Source organism: Alternaria conjuncta (genome assembly GCF_024043145.1).
Source record: "Alternaria conjuncta strain BMP 0040 chromosome Unknown scaffold_4, whole genome shotgun sequence".
NCBI lineage: Eukaryota > Fungi > Ascomycota > Dothideomycetes > Pleosporales > Pleosporaceae > Alternaria > Alternaria conjuncta.
The window spans coordinates 1,994,027-2,020,438 of record NW_026250093.1 but is presented as its reverse complement, the minus strand read 5'-3'; the positions used below and the strand labels follow the sequence as shown (position 1 = coordinate 2,020,438).

Genomic DNA, 26,412 nt, shown 5'->3' with positions numbered 1-26,412 from the left:
GTCAAGACACCTGGTCCCGCAATAGGGAACGCCGATCTCGAGCTACTTTGCCCATGGCCGCTTGGGCCAGTCCGGTTCGGGCGGATCAAGGACACGGGGAACCGAGCGCTTGTCTGGAGTGCTGTGGCTAAGGCGAGCCGATCGCTGCTGTGTCGGGCTGCGCGCGCTACACAACAGATCATCGCCTGCCAACAGGTGTTTGCGCGACCCTCTCTTTTCCTCATTGCAGACAATGGGCAGTTTGCATCATGGCGACTGATGGCAAAAGACTTATCTGACTCCACTCACCTGGGCACCCACTCGCAAACCGCTCGGATAGCAGGCCAGCCTTGGCGTCATCGCGATCGGTCGCGCACATGGCGTCTGTGCTGCACATTATCGCGCAAGCCACCACCCTGTCGTCTTGCTCGCTGCTGTGGGGTCGCTGGGTGTTGAGTGGTGCGGCACCTGCACCACACAGTCAAAGACACATGACAGCCTGCCAGCCGTACAATAAAACCGCTCGCTCCTGCGCTCATAGCTGGACCACCTCTCGTCCTACCACCGCTGCGATCGGCTAAGATCAACGGGTCCAGATCGTGGCCTGTCGCAGGGATGCAGAGAGTGCCACAGTGACGGATACTCACTGGCAATGGCAATGTTCGTTGTCGTCGGAGTCCGGGCAGCAGAATGCCATACACGCGTAGTATCCACTTGTCGGTGTAGCCTCTCACCACCAATAACCACCTACGGTAGAGCAGCCGTCTGGCATCAAACTGAGCGGTCCGCAGCTTTGGAATTGGGTACACTGGGCATGTGTAAGACGTTCCGGTGGTGTCTATGCCCATGCAGGTGCTAGAGGGGTGCAATTCGCGCCTGCCGATTCGGGAGTCCCACGGCCTTGGAATAGCTTCGTTGCGAGATTGCGCGCCTTAGCTGAGGGGTCGACGACGCCACAACCTGCATATCCTCACATCACTGTACTATGGTATAATAATTGCATGTTGCACATAACTGCGTCGAGTAACAGATTCCGGTGTCTTGACGGCCCAAGTGAGGAGTCAGGTCCACCGCGGACAAAACCTCCGCGTCAACCAGGATTGAGCTTGTTGGTTGCACGTGTCAAGATTTAGTCCAAAAGTTACTTGGTTTGGGACGGAACTCGCCCACGGTCACGGTGAGAGTGGGCTGTGCGGATCTGTGCCAGCTAAGTTTCACGTCAGCAATGTGACGTCAGTCATTACTTGATACAAAAAAAGTTGAGATCCTGCATCGGGGTGGCATATCCTCGGCATGCATCGTGGGCTGGCCAGATGCACACACAGTGACGTGTGTGCTTTCGTGATTCTATATACCGAGACATGTTTGATGCGGGCCTTGTCGGCTTTGCGGATGTCCGCGGAATGTATCTAGATACTTCTCCAGCGGTAAACGGTTGTGAAGACGGACATTACTGTATGATTTCATGTGGAGACGGTGTAACAGACCGCCATGTATGTATGCATCTAGTGTCTTCTTGCACGCAGTCGCCAACAGGAAGCAGAGGCCATCTCAACGATGCTTTGTAGGGGCTGGTAAAGCAGCTAAGAGCGACGTTCATTTCCACATCGCATAGTTTCTGGCTGTGCCTCAAATTGTAACTTCAACAAGCCTTATTGCACTCTTGCCAGGTCGACATGGCAAGAGCTTTGGAGGTAATGTATCCGCAGTCAAGATGGGTCTTATCGAGCAGTTGATGTGATGCAGTTGCTCCAGTCACCAGCGTAGAAGGCTTAGGAATCATGACTCTCATCATGAGCTCTGTCTACGGGTGCTGGATAGAAACAGTATCGATATGCCAAATTGAAGTAGTTGTGTTGGAATGCATTCGCACGCCAAGTGCTTTCCGATCTTAGTAAGTCAGTCACGTGCACGAATTCGTCACTGCTCTCGGCGATCTCCAAAGCATCTGCCTGCAGCATCGCAACCGCTATCGCCTCATCACGACGCAAACAACCGCTGTCCATCACTCTCCGGGTCTTTAGAACCTCAGTCGCCGCTTAACCCTCCGCAAAGACCGCATCACAGCCCTATCACGACTTCACGATGGCGGACGCTTCCGCGCAACCGAAGCCTAGCAGCAGCGTCAAGCTCGTGCTGCTAGGAGAAGCAGCCGTTGGAAAGGTACGGAGTAGGAAGGCTTCGTCGCGACTCTAAACTGACGTTTCTCAAGTCATCTCTCGTTATGCGCTTCGTCAACAACGACTTCCAAGAGAACAAAGAGCCTACTATCGGAGGTACGTACACAGCCACATGCGGAGATATTGCTCAACAACCACCCGCATCCCCATACTGCCAAACTATGACTAACGTACCATTTGACAGCTGCATTCTTGACGCAGAAATGCAACCTACCAACCCGAACCATCAAGTTTGAGATCTGGGATACCGCCGGCCAAGAACGCTTCGCCTCGCTCGCGCCCATGTACTACCGCAACGCCCAAGCCGCCCTCGTCGTCTACGACATCACAAAGCCCTCTTCCCTCACAAAAGCCCAGCACTGGGTCGCCGAACTGCACCGCCAAGCCTCCCCAGGCATCGTCATCGCGCTCGTAGGAAACAAATTCGATCTGGCGACCGCCGCCGATGAAGAGAACCCAGAAGATGCAGATGATGCCCCCGCAGCTGAGGGCGAGGACGAGCCAACCGAGGATGGAGCCGACTCGAGGAGAGTACCTAGCAAGACTGCAAAGGCATACGCAGACGAGGAGAGCTTGCTGTTCTTCGAGACGAGTGCAAAGACGGGGCACAACGTCGCCGAGGTCTTCACTGCCATCGCAAATGCTATCCCAGAGACGAGCTTGAAGGGGCCTCGTGGGGTGGGTGGACAGACAAACTTGAACAGGCAAGAGGATGCGCGGGTGAACCTGGGCAGCGCACGGACGGAGGGTCCTAAGGAGGGTTGCGCATGCTGAAGAGGTGCATGCGGAAGTGGTGTCGTGTGGATTTGCTAATGCTCACGGAGGAGCTCGATAGCTACGAAGACTTGCGGGCACAATTGATGTGTTCAACTCCGGATTATCAACATTAGGCGTTGGATGGAATGATATACTTTATATTGCCGTCAACATGATGGCGTATATACTGCGTGAGACGTGCGACTGGGTTTTCTGTCCCAGGCAGCTTGACTACACCTACAATGAGCTTCAAGTGCAGTGTTCCTGCTTGGAAGGCTCTATTGAAAGATGTTGTTCGAACACCGGAAGTAGTCCCACAAAGTCGTGTCTGTTGCCGCCATGTTCGTCGTTGCTTCCCTAAAAGACGCGCCAAGAGCTATCCCTTCACTCAGGTTGGCGCGCCAACAACCATCCTTGCTAGGGGCTCTAATATGCCCCACTTGCACACACGACGCGCTCATTTGCACTCAACCACAAATCTTACGATACCAGCCATGGCACCAGCTCATCATAAACGTCTCGTACTGCCAGAGGTACTAGAAAAGAAGGCCAAACCCGCGAAATGGGTTGAGAAACTCTTCTCGGGCATTCACGATGCAGATACCTCAACGCGCAGGAGCACGCGCAGCGGTACGCGTAAGAGCGCGCGAACTCCTCAAAGCCAAACCACCGGCGACTCGCCTTTCTTCGCCCTGCCGCTAGACATCAGAGATCGAATTCTTCATCACACTCTTGCGGGGACCATAATCCGCTTTCGCCACTATAACACCTCTGTCATGGCTCAGTATACCCAAAATGGAGACGAGTCCGTCCGTTGGACGACTTTCGATGAATCCTTCCATGCGGACGGTCTTCCCTCGGACTGGGCACAATTCAAAGACGCCAAATGGCACAGCGGCAAGGGTCTTCCGGGGTGGATGATGCTCAACAAACAAATGCTCCAAGAGTGTGTCCACCAATTCCACAGAGAAGCCATCTTTTGGCAAAACAACTTTTTCTTTACGCCGATCTATCCCTCTGCAATGCCCCTAGGCTTGTTTCGTCTCGACAAAGCGAGAATCGTACGGATCAATACTGGAATCAATTGCCATCCGGAAGGGGTGGGAAAACCTCTGGAGGAGGATAAGTACACTGTCATCTGCCTACACCCACAGCAAGAAGTATGTACCAAGCAATTTACATATCACCTGACGACCTTCCCGCCAGTACTGCAGATACTCAGTCTGAGCGTGTACGATTTCCATGGATGGCAACAATGCGACTCCTCTAAGTACGCATTTCGCTCGAAACTCACGGGATTAAGTGAGAAAGTAGACCAATCTGCCTGGAAATTTCGCTCGGATCTCACTTTCCTCGAACGACTACCCAAGAACTTGCAGAAAATCACTTTTGAAGTGGTTACGCGGTACATCAAACCTTCAGTCTATCCCGAGAGCACGTATGATATCAACTTTCAGAGATGTTTGCGGCTTCTCAAAGATGAGCTGAGACGGATTGGAGAGATTCTTGTGGGTGGCGATGGGGCATTGGCTACGGAAGAGGTGGTAGACTTGGTACCCGCAACAGGTTCATTGGCAGACAGTCATCGGAAACTTGACACTATTTGGGGTTTGACAATAACGTCGCCTATGTACAGACGGGCGCAGCTGATGACATGATCAGTTGGTGTCGTGCGAAAGAGGAAGGAACGCAGATGCCTCGTACAGCAGCTCTGGGTGTACAGTCGACGGAAGAGCGGTGCTTTCCTGCAGGAGAGACTTCGGGAACTTTGGGCATGTAGAGATGAAGATCTGGCCGGTACGATTGCTATCCATATCCTTTCAGGGTCGTCGTCTCAATCTCGGTTGTCAAACTCCTCGGATTGTCTAAACCATTATCGTTGTCAGACTGGACATCTTTCCAGCATGTAGTCGTTTGGAAGACATCTATTAGCACGAGAGACACGACGAACTCTTGTGTAGCCCTCTGATCTGCAGTTGAAATCATTTATAAAAACACACCTCCTAAAAGCTGTTAGAAAGTGTATGGTTTGTGTATATCTAACGGTGTGTCTTCTATGGTTAGAAGGTGTCGAGCTGCTGTAGTAGATGCTACAAGCTCTACGCAAGAGACCTGGACACCGACATGGTGCTATCAGATATGACTTTTGAAAGGAAATGTTGCCTGAAAGCATTTGGCAGGCATCTCCATGAGGCAGTCGCGTTCTTTTTATTGAACGTGTAGCGCATCCAATCATTGCGGGGTCGCCACACAAAAGTCGACCCGCACTAACCTTTTGCGCCTGCCTGGCCCTACCAACTCCATCATTCCCCAAGGCCATCAATCTGACTCATTACGCATCATCCCTCTCGACTAGGAAAGAACTGGAGTTCTGCTATTTTATGATAGTACTCTGATCGAAACCCTCCGCAAACATTTCGCGACTTATCACAAGATCTTTCAAAGCGATGGCAAGAGGTGGTCGAGGCGGCGGTAATCGCAACCCAGCGAACCAATCGAGAGATGTGCAGGTGTCAAGAAAAGTCAGTTGGTTACTGCGACATGGTGCTGGTCAAGAGGGCTTGAAGTTGGGAAAGGGTGGGTATGTCAATGTGCAGGAGACGGTAGGTTTGTTCATCACTTTATGTTCTGGGAAGTCAGATATACGTTCAACCAGAAGACGTGGGTATCTGAAGACTTTCATGTTTGCTTTTATAGAAACAAAGTAAGCAGTAGCATCATACGGGAGACTGACACTCCCCAGCTCAACACCAAAACCCTCAAGGGCTTAAAAGTCACATTCCCTGAACTCCGCGACATAGTCGCCAACAACGACAAACAGCGCTATTCCATGATCCTAGCATCCTCACTCGACCAGGACTCATCCGACAGCGCAGCACCACCACAAGAGCAACCCACACCAGATGCACTTGAAAGTATACCAGAATCCGATAACCCAGCCGACTACCTCATCCGCGCCAACCAAGGCCACTCCATCAAAGTCGACTCCGAAGGCCTCCTCACACCCATCACCCAGGAAGCTGGAAATGTCCCCGAAACGGTCGTCCACGGCACGAACGAGAAGGCCTGGAACCTCATCCTCAAAGGCAGCGGTATGCGACGCATGGGACGCAACCACATGCACTTTGCATCCGGCCTCCCCGCTGGCTTCAAAGCGCTCGACGACTCCACCACTGAGGAAAAAGAAGCCGCACCCGTCATCTCAGGCATGCGCACGAACTCTACGATCCTCATTTACATCGACATCAATGCTGCGCTTGCTGCTGGTATCAAGTTCTTCATTTCAGAAAACGGGGTAATACTTACGGAGGGTAATGAGCAAGGCTTGCTTTCGTATGAGTTCTTCAAGAGGGTTGAGAGTAGGAAGAAGGATGGTGGGGTGTTGATGAGTGGGGGAAAGTTGCCTGAGGGTGTGGTTGTGGATGTTGAGGCGTGGGAGAAGGAGGTTGGGGATGGACAGAGGGGGAAGAAGGGTGGACGGGGAGGTGGGAGAGGGGGAAGAGGAGGTAGAGGTGGTGGACGAGGTGGCAGTGGTGATGGGAAGGAAAGGGCGGTAGATGACGCGGGTGATGCGAATGCTGGTGCTTGAGTGTGATCAAAATTGCGGAGAAGTCAAAGAGACGTACATGTGGTAAAGGCGATGAATGACCAAACGACAGATTAGAGACTGGTTGTCGTATGTGCTGGGTTTGAGAAGCCACATATTGCTTACCCACTCCAATTTGGTTGCAGAGTCACTATCGGCAACATATCTTTGTAGCAGCCAGGCAGACATTTCACTCAAAAAGCAGTATCACAAAGTTGAATATTGAATCGTGATGTATTGAATCGGGATGTAATCATCGACCGTAGACGAAGTTATGAAAAGTGTGCAAAGGTATATAACAGAATGCCGCCCATGTACTCATGATTGAACGCCGACCGACCCATGACAAAGGAAAAAAGTATAAACACTAGAAGGGTAAAAACATTAGAACTTAAAAAGCGTCTTTGCGCTGTAAACTTTTTGGACTCGTACTCAGATCCACTGATGGTTTTGCTTCTCCACGTCGACATTTGTATCTGCGGGAGGCGTTGTTTGTTGCATGGCGAAGTAGTCACGAGCGACAACACCCTCACTTCGTAGCAGAGGGCTGCTGGGGCGCGTTGTGCTGACGTGGTGAGGTGGTTGCAGGCCAGGGGAGTGGGCGTGCTCGGGCTCTGTGACGATGGCGTAAGCACCACCACCCGTCTCGACGCGATCCATTGGTGAAACACCGTCGTCGTGGTCGTCGCCTTCGTCTATGCTGCCACGTGTACCGATGGTGCGCACCGTCATGCGTCGACCGAGACCACATTCTGGGCTGGCTTGTTCTTCCTCAAGGCGGATGACGACCTCGACAGCCTTTTCGTCTTCGATGACCTTGGGATGACGCTTGGCGAAGTAGCGGGCGTACTTGTAGAGTGACCAGTAGCAGCTGGCGACGTTGATGACAGTCAAGACCATCTTGTACGGTAGGTAGTACACGTACATGAGCACCCAGCCAACGCGCTCGCCCTTGCGGCGGAGATGGACTTCGTTGAAGAGGACGCTGTTGATGAGGTACATGACGACGGTGGCGGCGAGGAGATAACCGCAGAACGAGGGGCGGACGTAGAACGAGATTGGTAGGATGAAGGGTGTGAGGAGGTAGAGCAGAGTTTCGTAGACCTGGTGAGACTGTTAGAATTTGATGAGTGAGAAATGAATTGTGAGTGACTAACCTCTTGGAAGACGAAGATCTTTGCGCCAATCTCCCACCAGCCGAGCTTCCAGCTACCAAAGATATAGGCCATGTTGTAGTACATTCCGTTGACGAAGAAGAAGTTCCATCGCTTGAAGCGTTGCGAGAAGATGGTCATCTCGCCGAAACCACCACGAGAGCCACCGCCAGAGATGAAGACAGCGGTAGGTGTTTCGGTTTCGACAAATACCTGCGAGCACATCTTGATGCGACATCCGAGTTTGCGGGCAACGTGACCGAAGAACCAATCTTCAGAGACACTGAAACCGGGGTGTTCGTGGAAAGTCTTGACGAGGAGTTCGCGGTCCCAAAGGGAGATGGCACCGTGGGGGAAGGTGGCAGAACCAATCTTACCAGCAAACTCGCGCTGGATACCACTGAGCTTGTATTCGAGATCCTGGGCTTGTTGGCAAAGGTTGCCCTTTGACCCATTTGGTCCGACGGATTTGATGGTGTAGCCAATGCACTGGACCTTGCCAACTAGACGTTCAGTAACAACCGGGAAGTTATCGGGCAGTGCGCAGTCGTCGTCGATGAGCAATACGTTCTTGAAAGCCTTCGCAGCGTAGCAACCGACGAACTGAGCGACAATCTTTGATCCGATGGGCGACCAGATGTGGTTCACGCCGTATGGGCGGCACACTTCTTCCGTGTTGTCGAGAGGTGTAGGGCTGTTACCGTTGGCGATGACAAAGATATGCGATGGAGGGAAGATCTTCAAAGCGGCCTCGAGTGTGTTGGCAATGAGTCCAGCAGACTTGTAGCAAGGGATCATAAGGCAGGTGTCGGAAACATTGGACTGGATCTTGGTCTCTGTGGTGTAGTCGGCAGGGGGCGGGTCCTTCTCGAAGAGGATGAGCAGAGGAGCGAATGCGTAGCTAGGGTATATTAGTCAAAGAAGAGGTAGCGATGCAACTGTGTCAACTCACAATAGCGCTATTCCAAGCACGATACCGAAACCACCAGCGATGACAAACTTTGTGGCCACGACCCAGTAGAGCCACCACACAGCACCCTTCCAGAGCGGAATTCCGATAAGAACAAAGTAGACGAAGAGTATCAGGAAGAGGTAGATGGCGTACTCGAAGGTGTACTGCACCCACTTCTTTCGCTGAATCTCTTGTCCTTTTTGCTTCGCCTTTTCGTAAGTACCAAACATCTCACTCCTCTTGAAGTAAGAGGCATTGGTCATCTTCCGCTGGAGAGCGTTGGGGACCATGGCATCAACAACGGACTCTAGAGTCCCTTTCCGGGGCCGACCACCCTGGTGTGCAGCTTCAGGTTCCTGAGGCAAGGAGGCTGTTGAATTCCGGTAAGAGTTGTTCTGTGTTGCGAAAGGATTGTCTTTGATCGAGTTGGGCCTGGTCGCGAAAGGGTCCTCATTCGACCACTTTGACGACGCAGTCGTAGTCCTGTTGAGAGAGTTGGGCGATGGTGCACGACTGCCTCGAGGACTGAGAGCTAGAACGTCCGTTGACCCGGGGATGTAAGAAAGGGTCCTGAAGGGTCTGATGTTTTCCTCTGTTGGTGATGGTAGTACCCCGCTTTGCTGCGACATTCTTTTGGGACCAGTGTTACTGAACCAAGAGAATCGATTACTCCTCCTGCGTTCGCCCTGCGTCTCTGTGCGTTCGAGATTGGTAGAGCGTTGGGTGCCATTTCGGTGTAAGCCTGAGTCCTGAGTTGGTCGACGACGTATGCTTCCTATGCCGTTGGGATCGAGGAAAGGGTTCTCTGCTTGAGGCTCCCATGTTCCATGTGAGGTATACGTCTTGTCGCGTTTGGATCCAAGGTTGCCAGTGGCCCGAAGTAGATGCGCAGGGACAGTGACATCCTGTACGATCTCACTGGACTTTCGTCCGTGTGCGTAAGTCATGTCTGCCAATTGATGTTCTGCAGGAGTATCGGAAGGAAGGCCGGAAGGAAGACCGGATGGAGAGGTCATGTTGTATTAATGATGACCAAGATGAAGGTCCCGGGGTAGTTGTGTCTGTGAAATAACGGACGGGGGTACCCCATTAATACTCGGGAGCCATCTCCAGACCTTGTACGATGTCGAACCTCTAGTCGGGTAGTCGGACAGCCACATCGGGCGATCCGACTATGAAATCTCCTCCTATGTGCTATTACCGATCCACATGGTAGGTGTGGGTACAACCCGGCGTCGATCATCATGGAGGGCGGCATGCACGTGTTGGAGGCATGTTGAATGATGCGCCACAAATGCGGTTGACAGTGACGTTTAGAGCGAGGGCTAGATCTGGAAAGTTTCCACGCCACTGAATCGCAACGGAGCCTTACTAGTTCCCGTCTACTTCTACTCCAAGTAGCTCCAGATGGATTTGCGTTTCTGATGACCCTGTCCCGAGCACGGGGTTTGACGCCTCAGGCCGTGGATCTGTGGTTGTATTGCATCACTATATCGTTGGGCCATGTGAGTTTGACGTGTCTTCGAAGGCCATTTTCCGATGTATGATGGAAGGCAAGGAACCCACATTCGTATAAGCGTGGCCAAAGAAATGACCTTCCAGTACCTTTAGGTGGGTTGTAGCATAACCCCTGCAAGTCTCGCCCACGTACCTGTCCATGGACAGAGCAGCTGAAAAGATGGATTCTGACAGCATCGCCGACATGGATAGGGCCCGTGCACTGCCACTGTCTGAGCTAAAACAGTGGGCGCCGTGAATTGGAACGGGTACTAAACGACCTCTTCGGGGTTGACAAGTAGTTCGAGGCGTAGACTGAGGCTGTGGCCAAGAAGTGCCGTCTGGACATGACTCCGAATCTTACTGTGCAGTAGGTCATCTTAGATCGATGGAAGAAAGAGTTTGCATCTCGATACCGGTGCTGCGCGCAATGATATCATAGTCGTTGCGCTGTGGAAGTCGTGTTCGACTTCTACGCCTCGGTCCTTGGCCGTACACATGCATCCTGAACCCGTCCGGAAGCAGCGCCCGAGAAGATTTTCATCTCGCACTCGTAAACACGGTGGACTGGGCCTTCTACTTCCACGGCATCATCCGTGCTGCTGACAACGCAGGCCCCTGCGTTGCAGCCTCGGAGAAAGCTTCACCGCGCTTGCGCAGGTACTCAGGGTAATTGTCGTGTTGTTGAGGCCGAGGACGAAGTAGGCAAGGTGACATGGGAGCCTTGCAGAGAGAGTTCAAGGGTGCTTTGCTATTACGCAACTTTGCAGGGCATCCCGCTGGAAGTCGGCGTTTCTTTTGAACGGTTGGCGCTACTATAGTCTAACATGTCAGTGCCGTTCGGGTACCACAACCTGGGAGGCTTCGAGGCTCACGTTGTGGCGATGCCAAATCATTGTCGCGGGGTCGCAATTTACCCAACTGTTCAGTTGCCAGGAGTTCGTGATCGGGAATCACCAAGAGATGTACGAGTGAGTGTTGCTGACAACTCGACGATGAGGTCCAAATTGCAGAACGCCGTTCCCGCCCGGGCCGCTGCCAAGGCCGGATGTCATTCGTTACGTCAGGCCCGCAACACGAGAGAAGCCTTTGCTGGACGTTTGACCATCCGTTAAGAATAGCCAACTTCAACCCTTGATCCCACCCCACCAATACAACACGAGATGAGTTCCTACGTGTCCCAATACCCGCCGGCTGTTGAGTTCGACCCTGCATACAAGAAATTCTTCGAGGACTTCTACGCTACGTCCGATGCAGCAGAAGCGCATGAGGAATACGTCCAGTACTTCACTAAGGATGCAACCCTCGTCATGGCCTCCAAGAGGGTAGTAGGCCGGGAAGGTTTGTCGCATTGCTTTTTGTTTCCAGCCTTGCGAACGGCTCCCTGGAATTCCATCGCCCTTCCATAATCTACCGGGCTAATTCATGGGCGTAGAGATCTTAGCCCTGCGCAAAAGTATGTGGGAGAAAGTTTCAACGAGAACGCACAAGCCACTCCAAGTGTTTCCGTTCGGTCCGAAGTCAGACGAGGTCATGTTGTACGGGACGGTCAAGTACGGCTTCAAGGCAGGCGGAGAAGCCAGCAAAGATTGGGCTGCAAGGGCGCACCTAGTCAAGGAGGACGGTGGCAAGGTGAAGATGAACTTCTATCAAGTCTACCTGGTGCGACACTCACCTCCTGTTCGCGTTCGTATATGTGGACTTGAAGCTAACCACGATGCTCAGGATACCGGAGCTTAGGATACCGGAGCTTAGACCATGCAGGTAGATCTTATGTAGATCTATGATCGATTATAGGGGCTTTCCGGCGCATGCAGTGTTTAAAACAACCGGCATACCGAGGTGACATTCACCGGTGTACTGTGAGCACTACTCCAGTGCTTACTTTGGTACGCTTTCAAACGAAGCGGTCTTCAGGAGAGGCCTCATATTCGGATCGGGCGGCGCAAGTACCGGGTCCACTTCACTCTGAAACACGCGCTGCGGAACCCCTCCGAACTATACAAAATTGTAAAGTGAACTGGAGATTAACGCATGGGGCTCTTCTCTACTATGCGGATGTGAGGGCCGCCATCAAGTAAACCATTGATCCCGGCCAGTCACTTGGTTGTCATAAAACCTTACGATTCACGTTGTCGTACAACCCAACAGTCCAGATGCGAAAGTTCTAGATGACCTAGGTATCCCAGCACCGCCTCATCTCAAAAACATCATGCAAATTATTTCGAGCGCTGCGATGAATCAGGGTCCTGCAGGGCCAAGTGTTGCTTTTTCCAACGTGGTGTTGCCCTGAACGTATTTCAGTTACACGTACATTGGTTCTGCCCCTGGAACTACTGTTACGGAACATAAGAATTGCTTTTTCGTGTTCTTGTCCGTTTCCAAGGCCCTGGATTTTCTTTACGACCTAAGGACCGACCTCAGCCACAAGTACGTCAGCATGGGTGGGAATAGTTTGGTACTGCCGCAGTCTCGGCATGGCAACGCCACTCTGGGCGCAATGCTACGAACGTGGCCCAGATGCATCTAATGGATGGAGTCTCATGTACGAGTGCCGCGTAACGGTCTTCCAGAAGCCAGTCGGAGGCATAAGCAAAGCAGATGGGGCACCTCGTGTGGTGCACCGACGCTTCGTATCATCTGCAGCCGGCATACATGCTGGACCTAGACGTGTCTGCAACGACAGGTTTTGCGACCTCCGCAGCGTCGCCGAAGTGAGAATACCCCTCAATCGTAGCATACTCAAATACAACTCTCGTCCGGTGATGCGACCAGGCCAGACTCCTTAGCTTTGCTGCTGGATGATGGATGTGGCATTGTGAAATTGCTTGGTATCGTTCAGTCTCGACTTACGCCGCGGGCAAGCAGATAAATCGCAGATGTTCGCGTCACTTTCGCCATATGATACCCCTGCTCGTAATCGTATTTGCATTCGTGTTGTGTCTTTGCTGACGGGTCGGCCGAAGACGACATCATTGATCTTGTTCTGTGGCTCCGAGGATGTCGCTAAGAATTTCGGGCTTCTCGGGCCATAGTTCACCCACCAGCAAGTTCGTTGTCACCATGTAACAGAACATGATGTAATGGATGACCAGAAGGCTTAAGCTAATAAAGGGATGAAAGAGAAGAAGCGCATTCATTTACAATCGTCTTTGTCATAATCTGACCATGGAGTGCGGAGTTGCAGGAATGTAAAGTTCGTGGGGTGGGGAAATTGAAAAGTCAAAATTCGCGGACGCAGGCGGCTCCCAGCACAACGCCCCGCATTTGCAGATATACGGTCAGCATAAGATTTGCAACAGCGTGACTTATGTGTGCCCACGGACTTTTATCATCAAATTTGATACCTCTCCATCAACAGGCTACAAACCAGCCCGGCTAGCTCAATCGGTAGAGCGTGAGACTCTTAGTCTTTCACGGTCTAACAGACACGATTACTCAGTACATCTCAAGGTTGTGGGTTCGACCCCCACGTCGGGCTTGAGAAGCTTTGTTTTTGCTCCTGGCGTCGTAGGTGGCAGAATGGTGGTCGTGGTGTTGATGGAGTGCACAGGACCATTTTTTTGGCCAGTGCCCCACCGTCTCGCAAACCACCACTCAAAATCATCACCAGGCATACAATGTCTCTGCTATTAGCCCGTTCACCCTTTGTTTGTGGTCTGGAATGTTCTACACCATTATTGTTTACATGCACCCTGAGTCGTTGGCCTAAATCCTTTCTCCTTACAAGTTGCACACACTATAGCTACCTAGGCGAAGTCCGCCATACAGAGCTTTGTATGTAAGAGCAACCTGAAACAAATATGTCCTAGAAGACTACATTAACATGAAATTTTACAAACGATGGCTTTGACATCTATGTAGATGGCAGCGTACCTATTAAGTCTTTTCTACGATGTGAGAGCAAGCTACGTCGTACTCAAGTCCCCTGGAAACACCCGCAGCAAAGAACAACAGCTTCAAGTTCACGATCAGCATTTTGATGATACAATGGATTTGGATTCAAAGATTCGTCCGTCAAACAAAAGATTACGACCATGATAAAAGATAAATCCCCGTAGCATCCAACATCACACACTGCCCAGAATCGGTATCCGAGCCTAACCCACCACATCCGTCACCAACGCAATCACATCTTAAACATATCCTCCAAGCATACAAACTACCCAATACTCTTACCACCCTCCCCGCCACCGTCTCCCCCCTCTTGACTCATACAACTACTATCGTCCTTCTCCCCCGCCAACACCGGAATCGTCAACATCTCGCCTGCAAGAATCAAATTCGGGTCCTGAATGTTATTCGCCTTGACGATGTCGCATATGCCGACTGCGTTCTCGGCTGCAATCTTCTCTAGTGTGTCGCCGGCGGCTATGGTGATTTGTTTGCCGCTGCCGGAGTTGTGGTCTGGAGACGTGGAGGGTGAGGGGGTGGGTGGTGTGGAGGCTGTTGCTGAGGCCGAGGTTGGGGCGGGTGGTGGTGATGCGGAGGCGGCGGGTGGTGGTGATGCTGCCGGTGGTGGAGATGCAGCCGGTGGTGGAGATACTGCGGCTGGTGGTGATACATAGGTTGAGGCAGCTGGCGGTGAAGCAGCTGGTGGTGACGCGGACGATGCCGGGGGAGGCACAGCTGGTGGAGCAACAGAGGCAGAAGCAGATACAGAGGTTACTAGTGTGGTTGGTGCTGGGGCAGGAGGAGCGCCGGATACACTGCTGCTATGTTCGCAGCGGCCATGCCGGCGATGGATATGTGGGTGGACTGCAGCGGCTGTGCTTGACAACACGAGGGTTGAGAGCGCGAGAAGAATTGCTGAGGTCTTCATGGTTGCTGGTATCGTGATGCTGACTGAGGCTTGTAGCTTGATTCGAGGTGTGGTATGTGGGTTATAATGTAGATAAGAAGACCTACCCAGTGGGTTTTATGTGTTTGAGGCCTTGTTTTCTTGAATGAGTGACGAGGTATATGAACTTGTATTGTCTTCAATAGGAACGCGCCTGTATATGTATTCTAGTCGCTTCCCCACGGCCTGAGGCAAGAAACATTTACGTTCGAAAACGTGAACGAACGCTTCATTCATGAATGCGACAACGGCCCCAGAACAATGGAATGAATGATTCCCGTCAATGCCGGCGTCCTGTCGTTTCGATCCTACAGTGCAATGGAACGTTTTCTGTCACAGTGTGTCGGTGCTCAGCTGTCACTGTTTCGTAGATCAGGCGCTTTTCATTCAGCAAAGGTCGTCCATGCCATATTGCAACAGTACATCATGTCGCGAGATGCAGGCTTCCTCGTAGCTCAGCTTCGTAGATTAGGTAAAGTGAAGTGTGAAGTCGATGGCGTGCAGATCTGCAATGTAATATGTCAAAAAAAAGGCACCGGTGGTGCGGACACGTACTGACAAGTGAAGCGAGCTGTGATGGCCTGACATGTAACAGCTGTCAGTTTTCAGAGAAGACCCGAGCCACGCGTACCAAGCATCACGAAGTGTCTAAAACATGAATGTATCGCAAGAAGACGATGAGAAAAAGACTTCGACTTTCGACGTGTTGTGATTAGGATATGCTAGAGGACTGAAATACTGTACAGTGAAAGAACAGAATGCGCTCGCTAAAATGATGCGGTAAACAAACAATAACCAAAAGTGGCTCGAAGTGAGCTCACAGAGCTGCCGAAACATCGAAGATAACAGAATGAAAACAACAGGTATTCAAGCGCCCAGCGCGATAAGCCTGCTCTTGATGTCCGTGGGCCTCATCATCTGGTTGATGACAACACTAGAAATACTGCCCATGCTGACGACTGACACGTATCCTGGAGCGACTTCGCTGGCCAGGACCTCAACACACTTCATTGCCTCATCTTTCGAAATCGGTGATCTGATAGAGCCTTGAATTGCCTGCAGAAGGGTGGTTGTGGAGAAGGAAACACGCGATCCGGGTCTGTTCGCGCACAGTAGGGAGAGGACGCCGATAACCTCTGGAGTGCGTTGCAACGCTGCCTTTCGCTGAAGTTCGGCAGGTGTCGGCGCTGCGGGGCCAGCCTTTGCAGCTTCCTGCTTTGCGAGAATACGGTCGAGGAGGTTGGTCTTGCGGACGGCAGCAAATTCGGTGATCTTGGGTTGGGCGGGCTGAGCTTGTTGGTTCTGGCCCATGGGCGTCTCGTTCTCCTTTCCGACAGAGGGTCTCGTCTTCTTCTGTGCACGGCCTTGCTGCACACTCTCCTTGAACTCCCTCAGCCTCTTGCGTCCCTTCTCTTGTGCTGGCGCGAGTGCGGTGAGGGACTCGCATGTGGTGACTTCGGCGAGAGGAAGCTGGCTCAGGAATTTGGACATGGAACTGTCGTCGAGAAACGTGTCCATGCAGGCTTGCTTGATATCGGCCTTCTTTGGGCGGCCCCGTCCACGCTTGGGAACGGCAATTGGTCGGCTCATCATCTTCTGCGACGTGCACCATTGCGTCCATAGCGTGTCTAGGCCCTCTTTAAACATGTCCTGCAATCCCTCTTCGTTCATGTGTGTCATGCCGTTCATCATCGGACTGCTGTCCTTGATCTCGATGCAGACCTTGCCGCGGCCATAGTCGGATAGGTAGTAGGGGTTGTTGTTGCCGGAAGGGCCATGGTCGAGGATGCCGATGAGCAGTCGGATGTCATCGTACGTGACTTTACGTTGCCGCCAGACCAATGTCGTTGATGCAATCAGGTCTCGAAGATCGGCAGGCGTTGAAGTGCCATTGTGGGCGTAGTGCAGCGACAGCGCGGTCAGGAAGGAAGAGTGTAACGCGAGGAGGTTGACAAGCTCGGCCGGGAGCTGACCGGGAGCAATAGGCGACATTGTTGATAGAATAGTGGAATGGATACGACGATGAGATATCTGGAACAATGTCGATAAGTGATGTGTCGTGTGGGTGTGAGGTCGAGGTCCAAGGAGTGTTTATGGGCCGAGGGGGCTGCAAAACAGGGAAGGCACGTTCGACGCGCTTTACGCTTCTGCGCGTTCGCGTCGCGTTTCCGCCCCACTTTAATGAAACTCGAACGTGTCGTTGCCCCACGCATCCGGCGTACTTTCAGCCCTCATTCGGCATTAGCATTATTTCCATTCTATTCATGACGCAGCGCGTGCAAAAATTGTCTTGTTCTCGAAGGAGTGGATCACGCAAAAGCAATGCCGTCGCGGCGCGTACCGTCGCCAGAGCTTGTCACGTCCGTGCAACGAATAGAGGGCAACTGTGAGTATCGTATCGTATTGGGATGAGAAGAACTGCGCCTATATACTCCAATGCTCATGCAAGACCTTCACTAACAAGCTCCAGCTCATCTTGTCACATTATCATTACATTATTAGTTCTCTAGACGTAGAGCTTACTTTCCGCCAAACAGTCCACCGAGCCATGATTGAGTCTTCGCGGCCTTCTCCTCGACGACGGCATCGAACTTGTTGGCGGCCGCGTTGACCTGCTTGCCTGCCTCGTGCATCTCGCGCTCAGCGCGGACCTTGGCCTCCTCATACTGCTTCTTCGCATCTGCGCTGTAGGCATCGAACTTCTGCTCTGCCCTCTTCGCTTCCGCCTTGGCTTGGTCGGCCTAGCAGTGGTCAGCATACTGTCACGAGTAACATCAAGTCGCATTGAACATACGTATTGCTGTGCGCTGGCGCGTACTGCCTCGTAACCCTCCTGGCCGGCCTTCTTAGCTTCCTTGTCCTGGCCAGGGTAGTCGCCTCTTAGCTTGCGTGCGGCAGTCGCAGCGTCATCTATACACGTTAGTCAAGATACTATGGAAGTTGAATACCCTCAGGACATACGTTCAGCCTTCCTCTCGGCAAGCTTCGGGTCGCCTCCAGCACTGTAGAGGTAGTAGGTGACACCACCAACAGCAGCGAGACCACCGTATGTAGCGAAACGACGAGACATGTTGATGTAATGGGGTTTTTGTGAGGTGGTTTGATTGGACTTGAAGCAAGATCAAGGTATGTGAGATTCGAATTGGAGATGTAGAATGAAAGTTGTGCGAGGGAGGGGAACCTTGGAAGGCGTCTTTCAAACAAGCGCATGTGTGACGTAATGGCAGACAGCTGCAGCACGGGCTTTTCAGTGCCGTGCGAACCAGATCACCAAACTAGGACTCTACCGAGCGCGACAAGCCGGATCCACATTACCTACATTCGTTGCTTTCGCTTCTACATGTTAATCATAATGTCATTATAGTATTTCTCTTCATCACATCTTCGTCGCACCTCGATCGTGCCTTCCCAGCGTGCCGTCTGCTGTGCGCGCCCCTTAAACCGTTCACCACAACAAGCCAGCCTCGAGCGACTGCCTTAGCGACTACCGCGCAGCGTGCCGCGCCTGCCTAACACAGCGACCTCATGTATCCACGATAGCAACGGCGTTTGCCTCTTACTCTCCTTGACACATCCACCACGCCTGCAGCATGGCGGACCAACAGATAAACCTCGTCGACCATACCAACGGCGACAACACACCGACCTCGGCTACACAACCCGAACAGCGGTCAACCACGTCGGACTCGCACATCGACATCCTCTACGAGAACCAACGCGGTTGGTTCGTTTTCGGCATACCCCTCTTCTCGTCCAAAGCGCTATGGAATCTGCGAATCGACCCTGCGCCATGGCAGGATGCCAAATTCAAGCCCTCAGCAGTCAACATCACAAATGCACAAGTTCCAGACCCAAGTTGGGTGTGGGACTGGAAGAGCTGGTATGTCGACATGAGTCTGGATGTCGATGAAGAGGGTTGGCAGTACAGCTTGCTCTTCAAAGGCTCAGCCTGGCATGGCAACCACCCTTGGTTCCACAGCTTCGTTCGGCGGCGACGCTGGCTACGGAGGCGGGTCAAGCAAAGGCTGCCACCCAAGACCAAGAAGAATGCGAAGGAGCGTATGTTCGGCGAGACATTCAGCATCGGCACGACATTGGCTAGATCAGCGACCTTTGGCACTGGCAGCGGTCTGTTGGACGACAGCGCACAGACGAGTCTAGACGAGGAGATTAGGGATATTGCGACGTTGATGAGGAAACTCAAGGCAGCTGCCATCGATCGCGAGAAGATCATCTACATACACAAGTTCATCGACGATGGAGGGGAGGAGCTGCACTACCTCCCAGAACAGGTATGCATGTTGCATTCCCATGCAAACACAGCTAACGAGTTCAGATACCGTCCATCATGTCGATGCTCATCTTCCAAAATTCGCGCCGCCAACTCCTCTCCACACTTATGGATCGCTTCGAGGCCGCCAAAGACCACCGCGAGCAACACAAGAAGGACCACAAGCCTGAAGGCGACGCCGAGGAACGCAGAATCAACAACCTGCTCAAGGCTATTGAAGCCGCGGATAACGAGTGTAAGAAGCTCGAGTATTGGAGCGACATCAAGAATCTTACAGAAGAGGGCAAAGCCGGGAATGCAACAGATCCCAGCATGGGGTGGGACGAAGAGAAGTGGCAGGGGCTCGATGCGAGTGGCGCCAAGCATCCTGATACCTGAGTTTGAGTAGTTAAGAAGGTTTGGATGCATGCATATATTGGAGTTTGTCAGAGTTCGTGGGGTGCGGCTCTTCAAGGTCAGCACATCGGGTCAATTGGACCGACTAATCAGTTTTCGTATTGTATCGCAACCATACATGCTGTCGTCAGCAAGAGTATCCAGCCATACGGTGTTATATCATCCATTCACATTCCTCACTCTTATCGGCCCTCTGAGATCCGCCAAACTCTCCACATCCACTACGGCGCCTTTCTGCATTACCTCGACTTCTCCAGCCTCTCTCTTTTCCCACACCATCTGTCGTACATCATCCATGGTGTCTCTCCACTCTGACGCGTCCAATGCACACAGCTCCTCTGTTGACAGTGCGCGGGCAATTTCGGAAGGACAGATCGTCTTGGGCCAAGCCCTTGAGCTCAATAGACGGTCGGCATGGCGCGATAGGATGGTCCTCTTGGCGTCATCAAGAGCCATATTGTTTGTGCAGCTGGCGAATACCATGTACCAGCTGGCGGATTTGATGTGCCGATAATGCTTGGGTTGTTTCGCAGCGATATTGGTGAGGATGCACCGTCTCGATGGTTTCACCCAGATCTGGTTGCTAGACCCATCGCCCGCTGATCGACAACAGGGGTCCAGAGATCCTTAGCCAATCCTTTGACGTCAGAGCGCCCAATCGGCGCGCAGCAGAAGCAAAATAATTCGAGCATTTCAGCGTCGCGTCCCCTCCCTCCTAAAACCGAAACTGCCCGCAGCTCTGGGATTGGCGTTTTGCCTTTGCGCGTCGTTTTTTCTTGTCCTGTCATGCCGCACCGGTTACCCCACGCTCTCCGAGAGCTAGTTGCAGCGGGGCAGTCCTTCGCTCCCGCCTCTCGTCTCTTATCAAGCTCAACACCGCTACTGCATACTTCTTCTCCGATATCTTCTCTACTCCATCAGACTTCCCTGCGAACTTGTCATACTGGACGAGCAGCATTCCTCTTGCAAGCATCCAGCCCACAGAGCACTACCGCCAAACGAAACTTCTCGTGGCCCAGAATGACTGGAAAGGAAGAGCCAAAGGAGGTGCGCAAGTACCTGCAGCAGAGCCATGACCGCATCTTTGAAAACAACAAGAAATGGGCCGATGAGATGCGGAACAAGAACCCAGGCTTCTTCAACGATCTGAGTGCAGGACAAGCACCCGAGTACCTATGGATTGGTGAGTTGCATCTGGAATGACTCAATTGCCCTATAGCATTACTCCATTATACTACCCACCACCTAGACTTGCTAACTCAATACCTACAGGTTGCTCCGACTCCCGCATCCCCGCCGAAGCCATCACCGGTCTCGAGCCCGGCGAGATGTTCATCCACCGCAACATTGCCAACCTCGTCAACAACATCGACCTCAACGTCATGTCCGTCGTCAACTACGCGGTCCGCCACCTCAAAGTTAAGCACATTGTCGTGTGCGGCCACTACGGCTGCGGTGGTGTCAAGGCCGCCATGACACCAAAGGACATGGGTCTGTTGAACCCTTGGCTCCGAAACATCCGCGATGTCTACAGACTGCACCAGAAGGAGCTCGACGATGTTATGGCCAACGGCGGCACAGAGGAGGAGAAGTACGATAAGCTCGTTGAGCTGAACGTGTACGAGCAGTGCCGGAACGTGGTCAAGACGGCGGCTGTGCAGCAGTGTTGGGCTGAGAACGAGTTCCCTGTCGTGCACGGCTGGGTCTTTGGATTCGGAGACGGGTTGTTGAAGGATCTCAAATTCGACCATGAGGGCGAGCTCAAGGAGATTCAGAAGATTTACGATTTGACAAAGGACATGTAGATGGCGTCAGTGGGTGTGCGATGTATGAGTAGTTGTCGTGGCATTTAGCGAGGTGTTGGTGTAGAGGAAGTGGAAGAGATGGTGCTGCAACCGGGCTTAGATGCTAACGTAGAGCTAGTTACCTGAATCTCCCCAGTATCTTTGTAGGTACCACATGGGTTTACACACTAGTCTTGCAGGCTCATGCCAATCCCTCCACGTCTCGTCACCGCAATCAGATTCCAGCGTATTGCGTAAACGAGTACGACTTGGACTGTTTCGCTTACGATGCCATTCATGCATGCTCTCCAAAGAGAATGACATAACCCGATCCCGGCCCACCTCCACTGTTTCCTCGAACACGATCACTGATCTCTGCCATTAACCCAACCTGTTGGTAACACCAATCCAGAATCTCGTTCCACCGGCTATCACAGCCCTCGAGCTGGCAGGCCAACTCCTCCACAATCCTCCTCCCAGAATATTGCATCCACCACATATCCTCCAAAATACAATTAATCGCACCCCAACAGGCTAATATGACCAGCGCTGGCACCTGCCCCATATCCGCCTTCTGAAAGAACTCCGGCTCCACGGTACCCAACCAAGGAACAACCGAATGCCCATCACTATCCATATACGCCTTCTCCAGTTTCTCCAGAGTACCACGAAAGAACGGCGTCGCCGCATCATCAAGATCCATATTCGCAAGTATAGCATCCGTCAACGCACGCAGCTTCTCCGCCGTGAACGCCCTGCCCTCTTCTCCCACCAACTCAACAACCGGACTTCCAAGTATCTGCTTCAACTCCCCGCTATTAGCCCACACACTATGCTCCTCCACAATCTCCTTCATACCCATCGTATACCTCCTCACACGCATTAGCACCTTGGACACAGATTCCAACGTCTCACCCGGCGTGGCCGGAATCAGACTCGCGATAAGCGCAACAACGGCATGAAGAGCAGTCATAAGACAAACAGGGTCGAGACTCTCTTTCGAAATACAAGACAGCGACACCTGCTCGTTGAGCTCGGATATACTTCTGTTCTGGTAGTGCAGTGCGGCGGCGACGTGGTCGTGGGATGCGGTGGGGGAGGAGGCGAGACTGGCGCTGTGTAGGGAGGTGAAGGCGAGGAGTATGTCTAGCAGGTAGGTGTGTTGCAGCGCTTTGGTTACGGCATAGTCGCGGAAGACGAGCACGTTGCGGTGCACGGAGGTGAGGTAGGTGGTTGTGGTCCATTGGTGCATGAGCCGCATTTCGAGAGTTCGGGTCGCATTGTAGGTGGCTAGGCGGGAGGATGGGCCGCTGTAGGCATCGTAGAGGGAATACCAGCCGGGTTTGGTTGGTATAGGTGATCGTGGTGGTGATGACGATGATGATGATGATGCCGTTGTTAACGCCGTCTTCGCTTTCCTTCTAGACCCAGTAGAAACATTGTGTGTTGGGTAGGTGCATTGTTCTTCTCGTAGAGCACAAGCTCCGCATTTGGGTGTGGCTTCGTCGCATTTGACGCGCCGTCGCTTGCACGTGTCGCATCCAGCCCGTGACTTCCTATGGTACCGTTTCACTGCCATTCGAACTCAATCTCGGCAATCGCATATTCGTTCCGCTTTAGATGTGGTAAGTTATCATCCGCCTGGGGCTTTTTGTAAACGAGAACGACATGGCTTGGACGTGATGCGGGGGCGAGACTTGTTGGTGCCTGGTGCCAAAAGGAACACTAATTTGGTAGGTTGACGCTAAGGATGCCGATCAGAGAGGTACTCGTTCTCGTTTACCGGACCTGCACCGGAAGGTTAACATCCGCCTTACCGAAGTAGTTGTGCTCCAGAAGGACAAGGCAGGTTTACTAGCGATCGCATCGCGCTTTATTCGTTTTCGTTTGCCCTGATGGACCACCATCTCGCGAGGTCGGCTATGCCGCCATTGCCATCATAGTGGAATTGGCAGGGCGTTGACAAACCGCCTCTCATCGCAGCTAACGAAACATGTCATATATAAGCAATGTTGTCGCAGGCACCATTCTGCTGTACACCTTGGAGCGAGTCATCACCTACTTCAACATCAAATCCCTATCTCGTACGAGCCGTGTCTTTTCTTGAACAAGATGTATTCAGCTTTAGGTATGTTGAGTCCGATCCATTCGATATGATCTCTGTTTCTAACAGCCCGAACAGCGCACGGATTGGCTTGTTCAAGCCTTGCACAACCCTACCTCAATGGCACGGCAATCACGAAGTTCACTGCAGAGCTCAAGACACAATGGACACCCGAAGGCTCGCCTATCCCAGCCGAACAACTTGTGCCGCTTCTTGGAGTCTCGTCGTACAACATCTCCTACTGCCGCGTAGAGATGGCCTACACCCATCCAGGTCAGAACGACACAGTCAACCTCCAGATATGGCTGCCGGAGCAGTGGAACGGACGCTTCAATGGTGTGGGAGGCGGCGGCTGGCGCGCTGGTGTTTTCGATCAGAGCCTACTCCCGGCCATCATTCAGGGATACGCGGCAGCTTCCACTGACGGTGGCCACAATGCCACTGAAGTCTCCGCTCTTCCCTGGGCGCTCAAATCTCCGGGTAATGTCGATGTGGTTGCTTTGCAGAACTTTGGTTCTGTGACTTTGAACGAGCTCTCTATATTCGGGAAGATGGTTACAGAGAGCTTCTATCAGAAGGCTCCCGCTTACTCTTAGTACGTATGACCTCGACATTGCGATGTTACTCGCGGTCAACGCTTCATCGTATGTCTGGGATGAACAGTGGCTAACAAAAGACACAGCTGGACTGGGTGTTCCCAGGGTGGTAGACAAGGCATGATGCTGGCTCAACGTTACCCTGAAGCGTTTGACGGTATTATCGCTGCAGCACCCGCACTGAACATCATCCCACTCTTGGCCAGCTTGTTCCATGCTCAAGCTGTGATGAACACGCTCGGTGAATACCCGCCCAATTGCGAGTTTGAAGCAATTGGGGCCGCCGCAATCGCCGCTTGCGATGAACTGGACGGCGTCAAAGACTCGATCATATCCATCCCGGAGTTGTGTTCTTTCGACCCATTCACCGTGGTCGGTCAGCCCGCCAACTGCGGAAATAGCAGCTCGAATGTCATCTCCAACGCAACAGCAACGGTAGCCAACGCTACATGGTATGGTGTCTCCGACAGACGGGGAAAGAAGATCTACCCAGGATACGCGTTCGATGCACCCCTCCAGGCAACGACCGACACGGATTGTCAAGCCTCAGGTACCTGCCTCACCACCGCTGCCTGGCTACTCGGCGCACAGTGGTTCCAGCTTTTTGTCGAGAAAAACGCTACCTTTGACTGGTCTGTAATCACCGCGGAGCGTCTACCGGACTACCTGTACGCCGGCCAGCAGCAGTGGGACTCAATCATCAACACAAACGATGCGGATCTCTCGGACTTCAAGGAAGCAGGAGGGAAGTTGCTCACCTGGCACGGCATCGCAGATGACCTGATTCCTTCGGGTGGATCAACACAGTACTATGACCGTGTAGCCGCGCTGGATGCCGATGTGGATGAGTACTACAGGTTGTTCCTTGCGCCTGGCCTTCATCATTGCGCAGGTGGCCCTGGTCCTGCACCCGTCAATAATGCGCTGCAGCAACTCGTCGCTTGGGTCGAAAACGGTACAGCTCCAGACACCCTACCGGCAGTTGGAACGCAACATGTCAACGGGACAGTGCTATCGAGGGACCTTTGCCCTTACCCGCTGGTATCTGTTTACCAGGGTGGTGCTGCGACTGATGCCTCATCATACAGCTGTGTTGATGCGGAGAGTGCGTAAGGAACGCGCAGATATCTGTGCGTTATGGCGTATCGTGAGGTGGATGATTTGGGGGCCTAGTATGATCATCATCAGGCGGAACTGCCTAGATAGCTTGTTGGTGCATCCCGGCGCGCTTTGTGCCTGTAGAATATGAGCAGATGGACTTGAATACAGGCCATTGCAAGAACTCTTGAGACAATGTACATTCTCTAATAGTCAATATCGTGCTCTAATTCGGACCTGATGTGGTTCGAGGTTTGGCTAGTCCCTAGAAATCAGCTCCCTTGTGTCTCACCTGCGGCCATCATCACCTATACAATTATATATTCTACAATATATTCTATTTACTCTAGTATAAAGTTCTGTACCTATTCTTACTATCTAAGATAGCTTAAATACTAACCTATATCTTAACTTATACTTTATAAAAAGTAAAAAGTGCGTTAGTATACTTCTACTATTTTATATTACTACTAATATTACTTTAAGTAAAAAAAGTAGTCTCTACTCTAAAGAGCTAGTAACTTAGCTAATATAGATAAATAAGTAGTATATCTACTATAGCTATTTTAGTGTAAAGAAAGTGTTTACCTACTTAGTATAGACTTATATACTATTAGCGTATACTTATTATAAGTTATATTATATTACGTACTAAGTAGGCGCTTAAGGCAGAACTTATATAACTTAACACTTTATTAAGTGTATAAAATTACGTTTATAAGTATCTCTTAATAATACTTAGCTTATATAGCTACTTAGTAGTAGGTTACCTTTACTATATTAGTAGGTAAGAGCTAGTAGTATTTAACATTAATAAGAATATATAGTTAGATTAGAATCTTAAAAGTAATAAAGGTAGAAGAAAGTGCTATAGTATATATATATTATATAAGTAATAATAACGCTAAGGTAGTTACTTTATATACTCTGCCTTTAACTTATATAGTTATTATATACGCAAAGTTATACTTTAGAACTATTACCTCTATCTTATAGTATACTTAATAACTTATTATAATAAGTAACTTATAACTTCTAAAATCTATATATACTTATATAATTAGGTCCTCTTAAAAAGAGAAGTATTGTTAACATAAGAGCCTAGAAATCAGCTGGCGGAGGCTGGGACGCTACCCAAAAACGGAGTTATGTCGCGAGGCACAGCCATACACTCTACCGCTGTCAGTACACACGACTGT

At 51.7% G+C, this 26,412-nt stretch overlaps 10 protein-coding genes and 1 non-coding gene across 11 annotated transcripts; 7 read left to right on the top strand and 4 right to left on the bottom strand.

The window, feature by feature from the left end:
• Positions 1-2,064: 2,064 nt before the first annotated feature.
• On the top strand, positions 2,065-2,933 carry J4E85_003540 (uncharacterized protein; the record flags this gene model as incomplete). Its single annotated transcript, XM_051467807.1, has 3 exons — positions 2,065-2,142; positions 2,192-2,255; positions 2,344-2,933. 3 exons carry the CDS (start codon positions 2,065-2,067, stop codon positions 2,931-2,933), a joined length of 732 nt encoding a protein of 243 aa, XP_051328966.1.
• A 2,429-nt stretch (positions 2,934-5,362) lies between these two features.
• J4E85_003539 (uncharacterized protein) lies at positions 5,363-6,504 on the top strand (the record flags this gene model as incomplete). Its single annotated transcript, XM_051467806.1, has 2 exons — positions 5,363-5,518; positions 5,659-6,504. The coding sequence occupies 2 exons, from the start codon at positions 5,363-5,365 to the stop codon at positions 6,502-6,504; spliced, it is 1,002 nt and encodes a 333-aa protein (XP_051328965.1).
• A 429-nt stretch (positions 6,505-6,933) lies between these two features.
• On the bottom strand, positions 6,934-9,623 carry J4E85_003538 (uncharacterized protein; the record flags this gene model as incomplete). The annotated part of the gene is made up of 3 exons (XM_051467805.1): positions 6,934-7,605; positions 7,659-8,556; positions 8,608-9,623. 3 exons carry the CDS (start codon positions 9,621-9,623, stop codon positions 6,934-6,936), a joined length of 2,586 nt encoding a protein of 861 aa, XP_051328964.1.
• A 1,644-nt stretch (positions 9,624-11,267) lies between these two features.
• Positions 11,268-11,844, top strand: J4E85_003537 (uncharacterized protein; the record flags this gene model as incomplete). The annotated part of the gene is made up of 2 exons (XM_051467804.1): positions 11,268-11,445; positions 11,606-11,844. 2 exons carry the CDS (start codon positions 11,268-11,270, stop codon positions 11,842-11,844), a joined length of 417 nt encoding a protein of 138 aa, XP_051328963.1.
• A 1,632-nt stretch (positions 11,845-13,476) lies between these two features.
• Positions 13,477-13,585, top strand: J4E85_003536. The gene has a single exon. It is a non-coding gene; the product is annotated as a tRNA-Lys (tRNA).
• A 2,226-nt stretch (positions 13,586-15,811) lies between these two features.
• On the bottom strand, positions 15,812-16,936 carry J4E85_003535 (uncharacterized protein; the record flags this gene model as incomplete). Its single annotated transcript, XM_051467803.1, has 1 exon — positions 15,812-16,936. One exon carries the CDS (start codon positions 16,934-16,936, stop codon positions 15,812-15,814), a length of 1,125 nt encoding a protein of 374 aa, XP_051328962.1.
• A 527-nt stretch (positions 16,937-17,463) lies between these two features.
• Positions 17,464-18,014, bottom strand: J4E85_003534 (uncharacterized protein; the record flags this gene model as incomplete). The annotated part of the gene is made up of 3 exons (XM_051467802.1): positions 17,464-17,685; positions 17,739-17,854; positions 17,906-18,014. The coding sequence occupies 3 exons, from the start codon at positions 18,012-18,014 to the stop codon at positions 17,464-17,466; spliced, it is 447 nt and encodes a 148-aa protein (XP_051328961.1).
• Positions 18,015-18,534: 520 nt separating this feature from the next.
• On the top strand, positions 18,535-19,613 carry J4E85_003533 (uncharacterized protein; the record flags this gene model as incomplete). Its single annotated transcript, XM_051467801.1, has 2 exons — positions 18,535-19,236; positions 19,281-19,613. 2 exons carry the CDS (start codon positions 18,535-18,537, stop codon positions 19,611-19,613), a joined length of 1,035 nt encoding a protein of 344 aa, XP_051328960.1.
• A 1,038-nt stretch (positions 19,614-20,651) lies between these two features.
• On the top strand, positions 20,652-21,436 carry J4E85_003532 (uncharacterized protein; the record flags this gene model as incomplete). The annotated part of the gene is made up of 2 exons (XM_051467800.1): positions 20,652-20,814; positions 20,904-21,436. 2 exons carry the CDS (start codon positions 20,652-20,654, stop codon positions 21,434-21,436), a joined length of 696 nt encoding a protein of 231 aa, XP_051328959.1.
• Positions 21,437-22,219: 783 nt separating this feature from the next.
• On the bottom strand, positions 22,220-22,676 carry J4E85_003531 (uncharacterized protein; the record flags this gene model as incomplete). The annotated part of the gene is given in 2 exon segments (XM_051467799.1): positions 22,220-22,230; positions 22,247-22,676. 2 exon segments carry the CDS (start codon positions 22,674-22,676, stop codon positions 22,220-22,222), a joined length of 441 nt encoding a protein of 146 aa, XP_051328958.1.
• A 732-nt stretch (positions 22,677-23,408) lies between these two features.
• J4E85_003530 (uncharacterized protein) lies at positions 23,409-25,228 on the top strand (the record flags this gene model as incomplete). Its single annotated transcript, XM_051467798.1, has 3 exons — positions 23,409-23,499; positions 23,598-24,114; positions 24,202-25,228. The coding sequence occupies 3 exons, from the start codon at positions 23,409-23,411 to the stop codon at positions 25,226-25,228; spliced, it is 1,635 nt and encodes a 544-aa protein (XP_051328957.1).
• Positions 25,229-26,412: the final 1,184 nt, after the last annotated feature.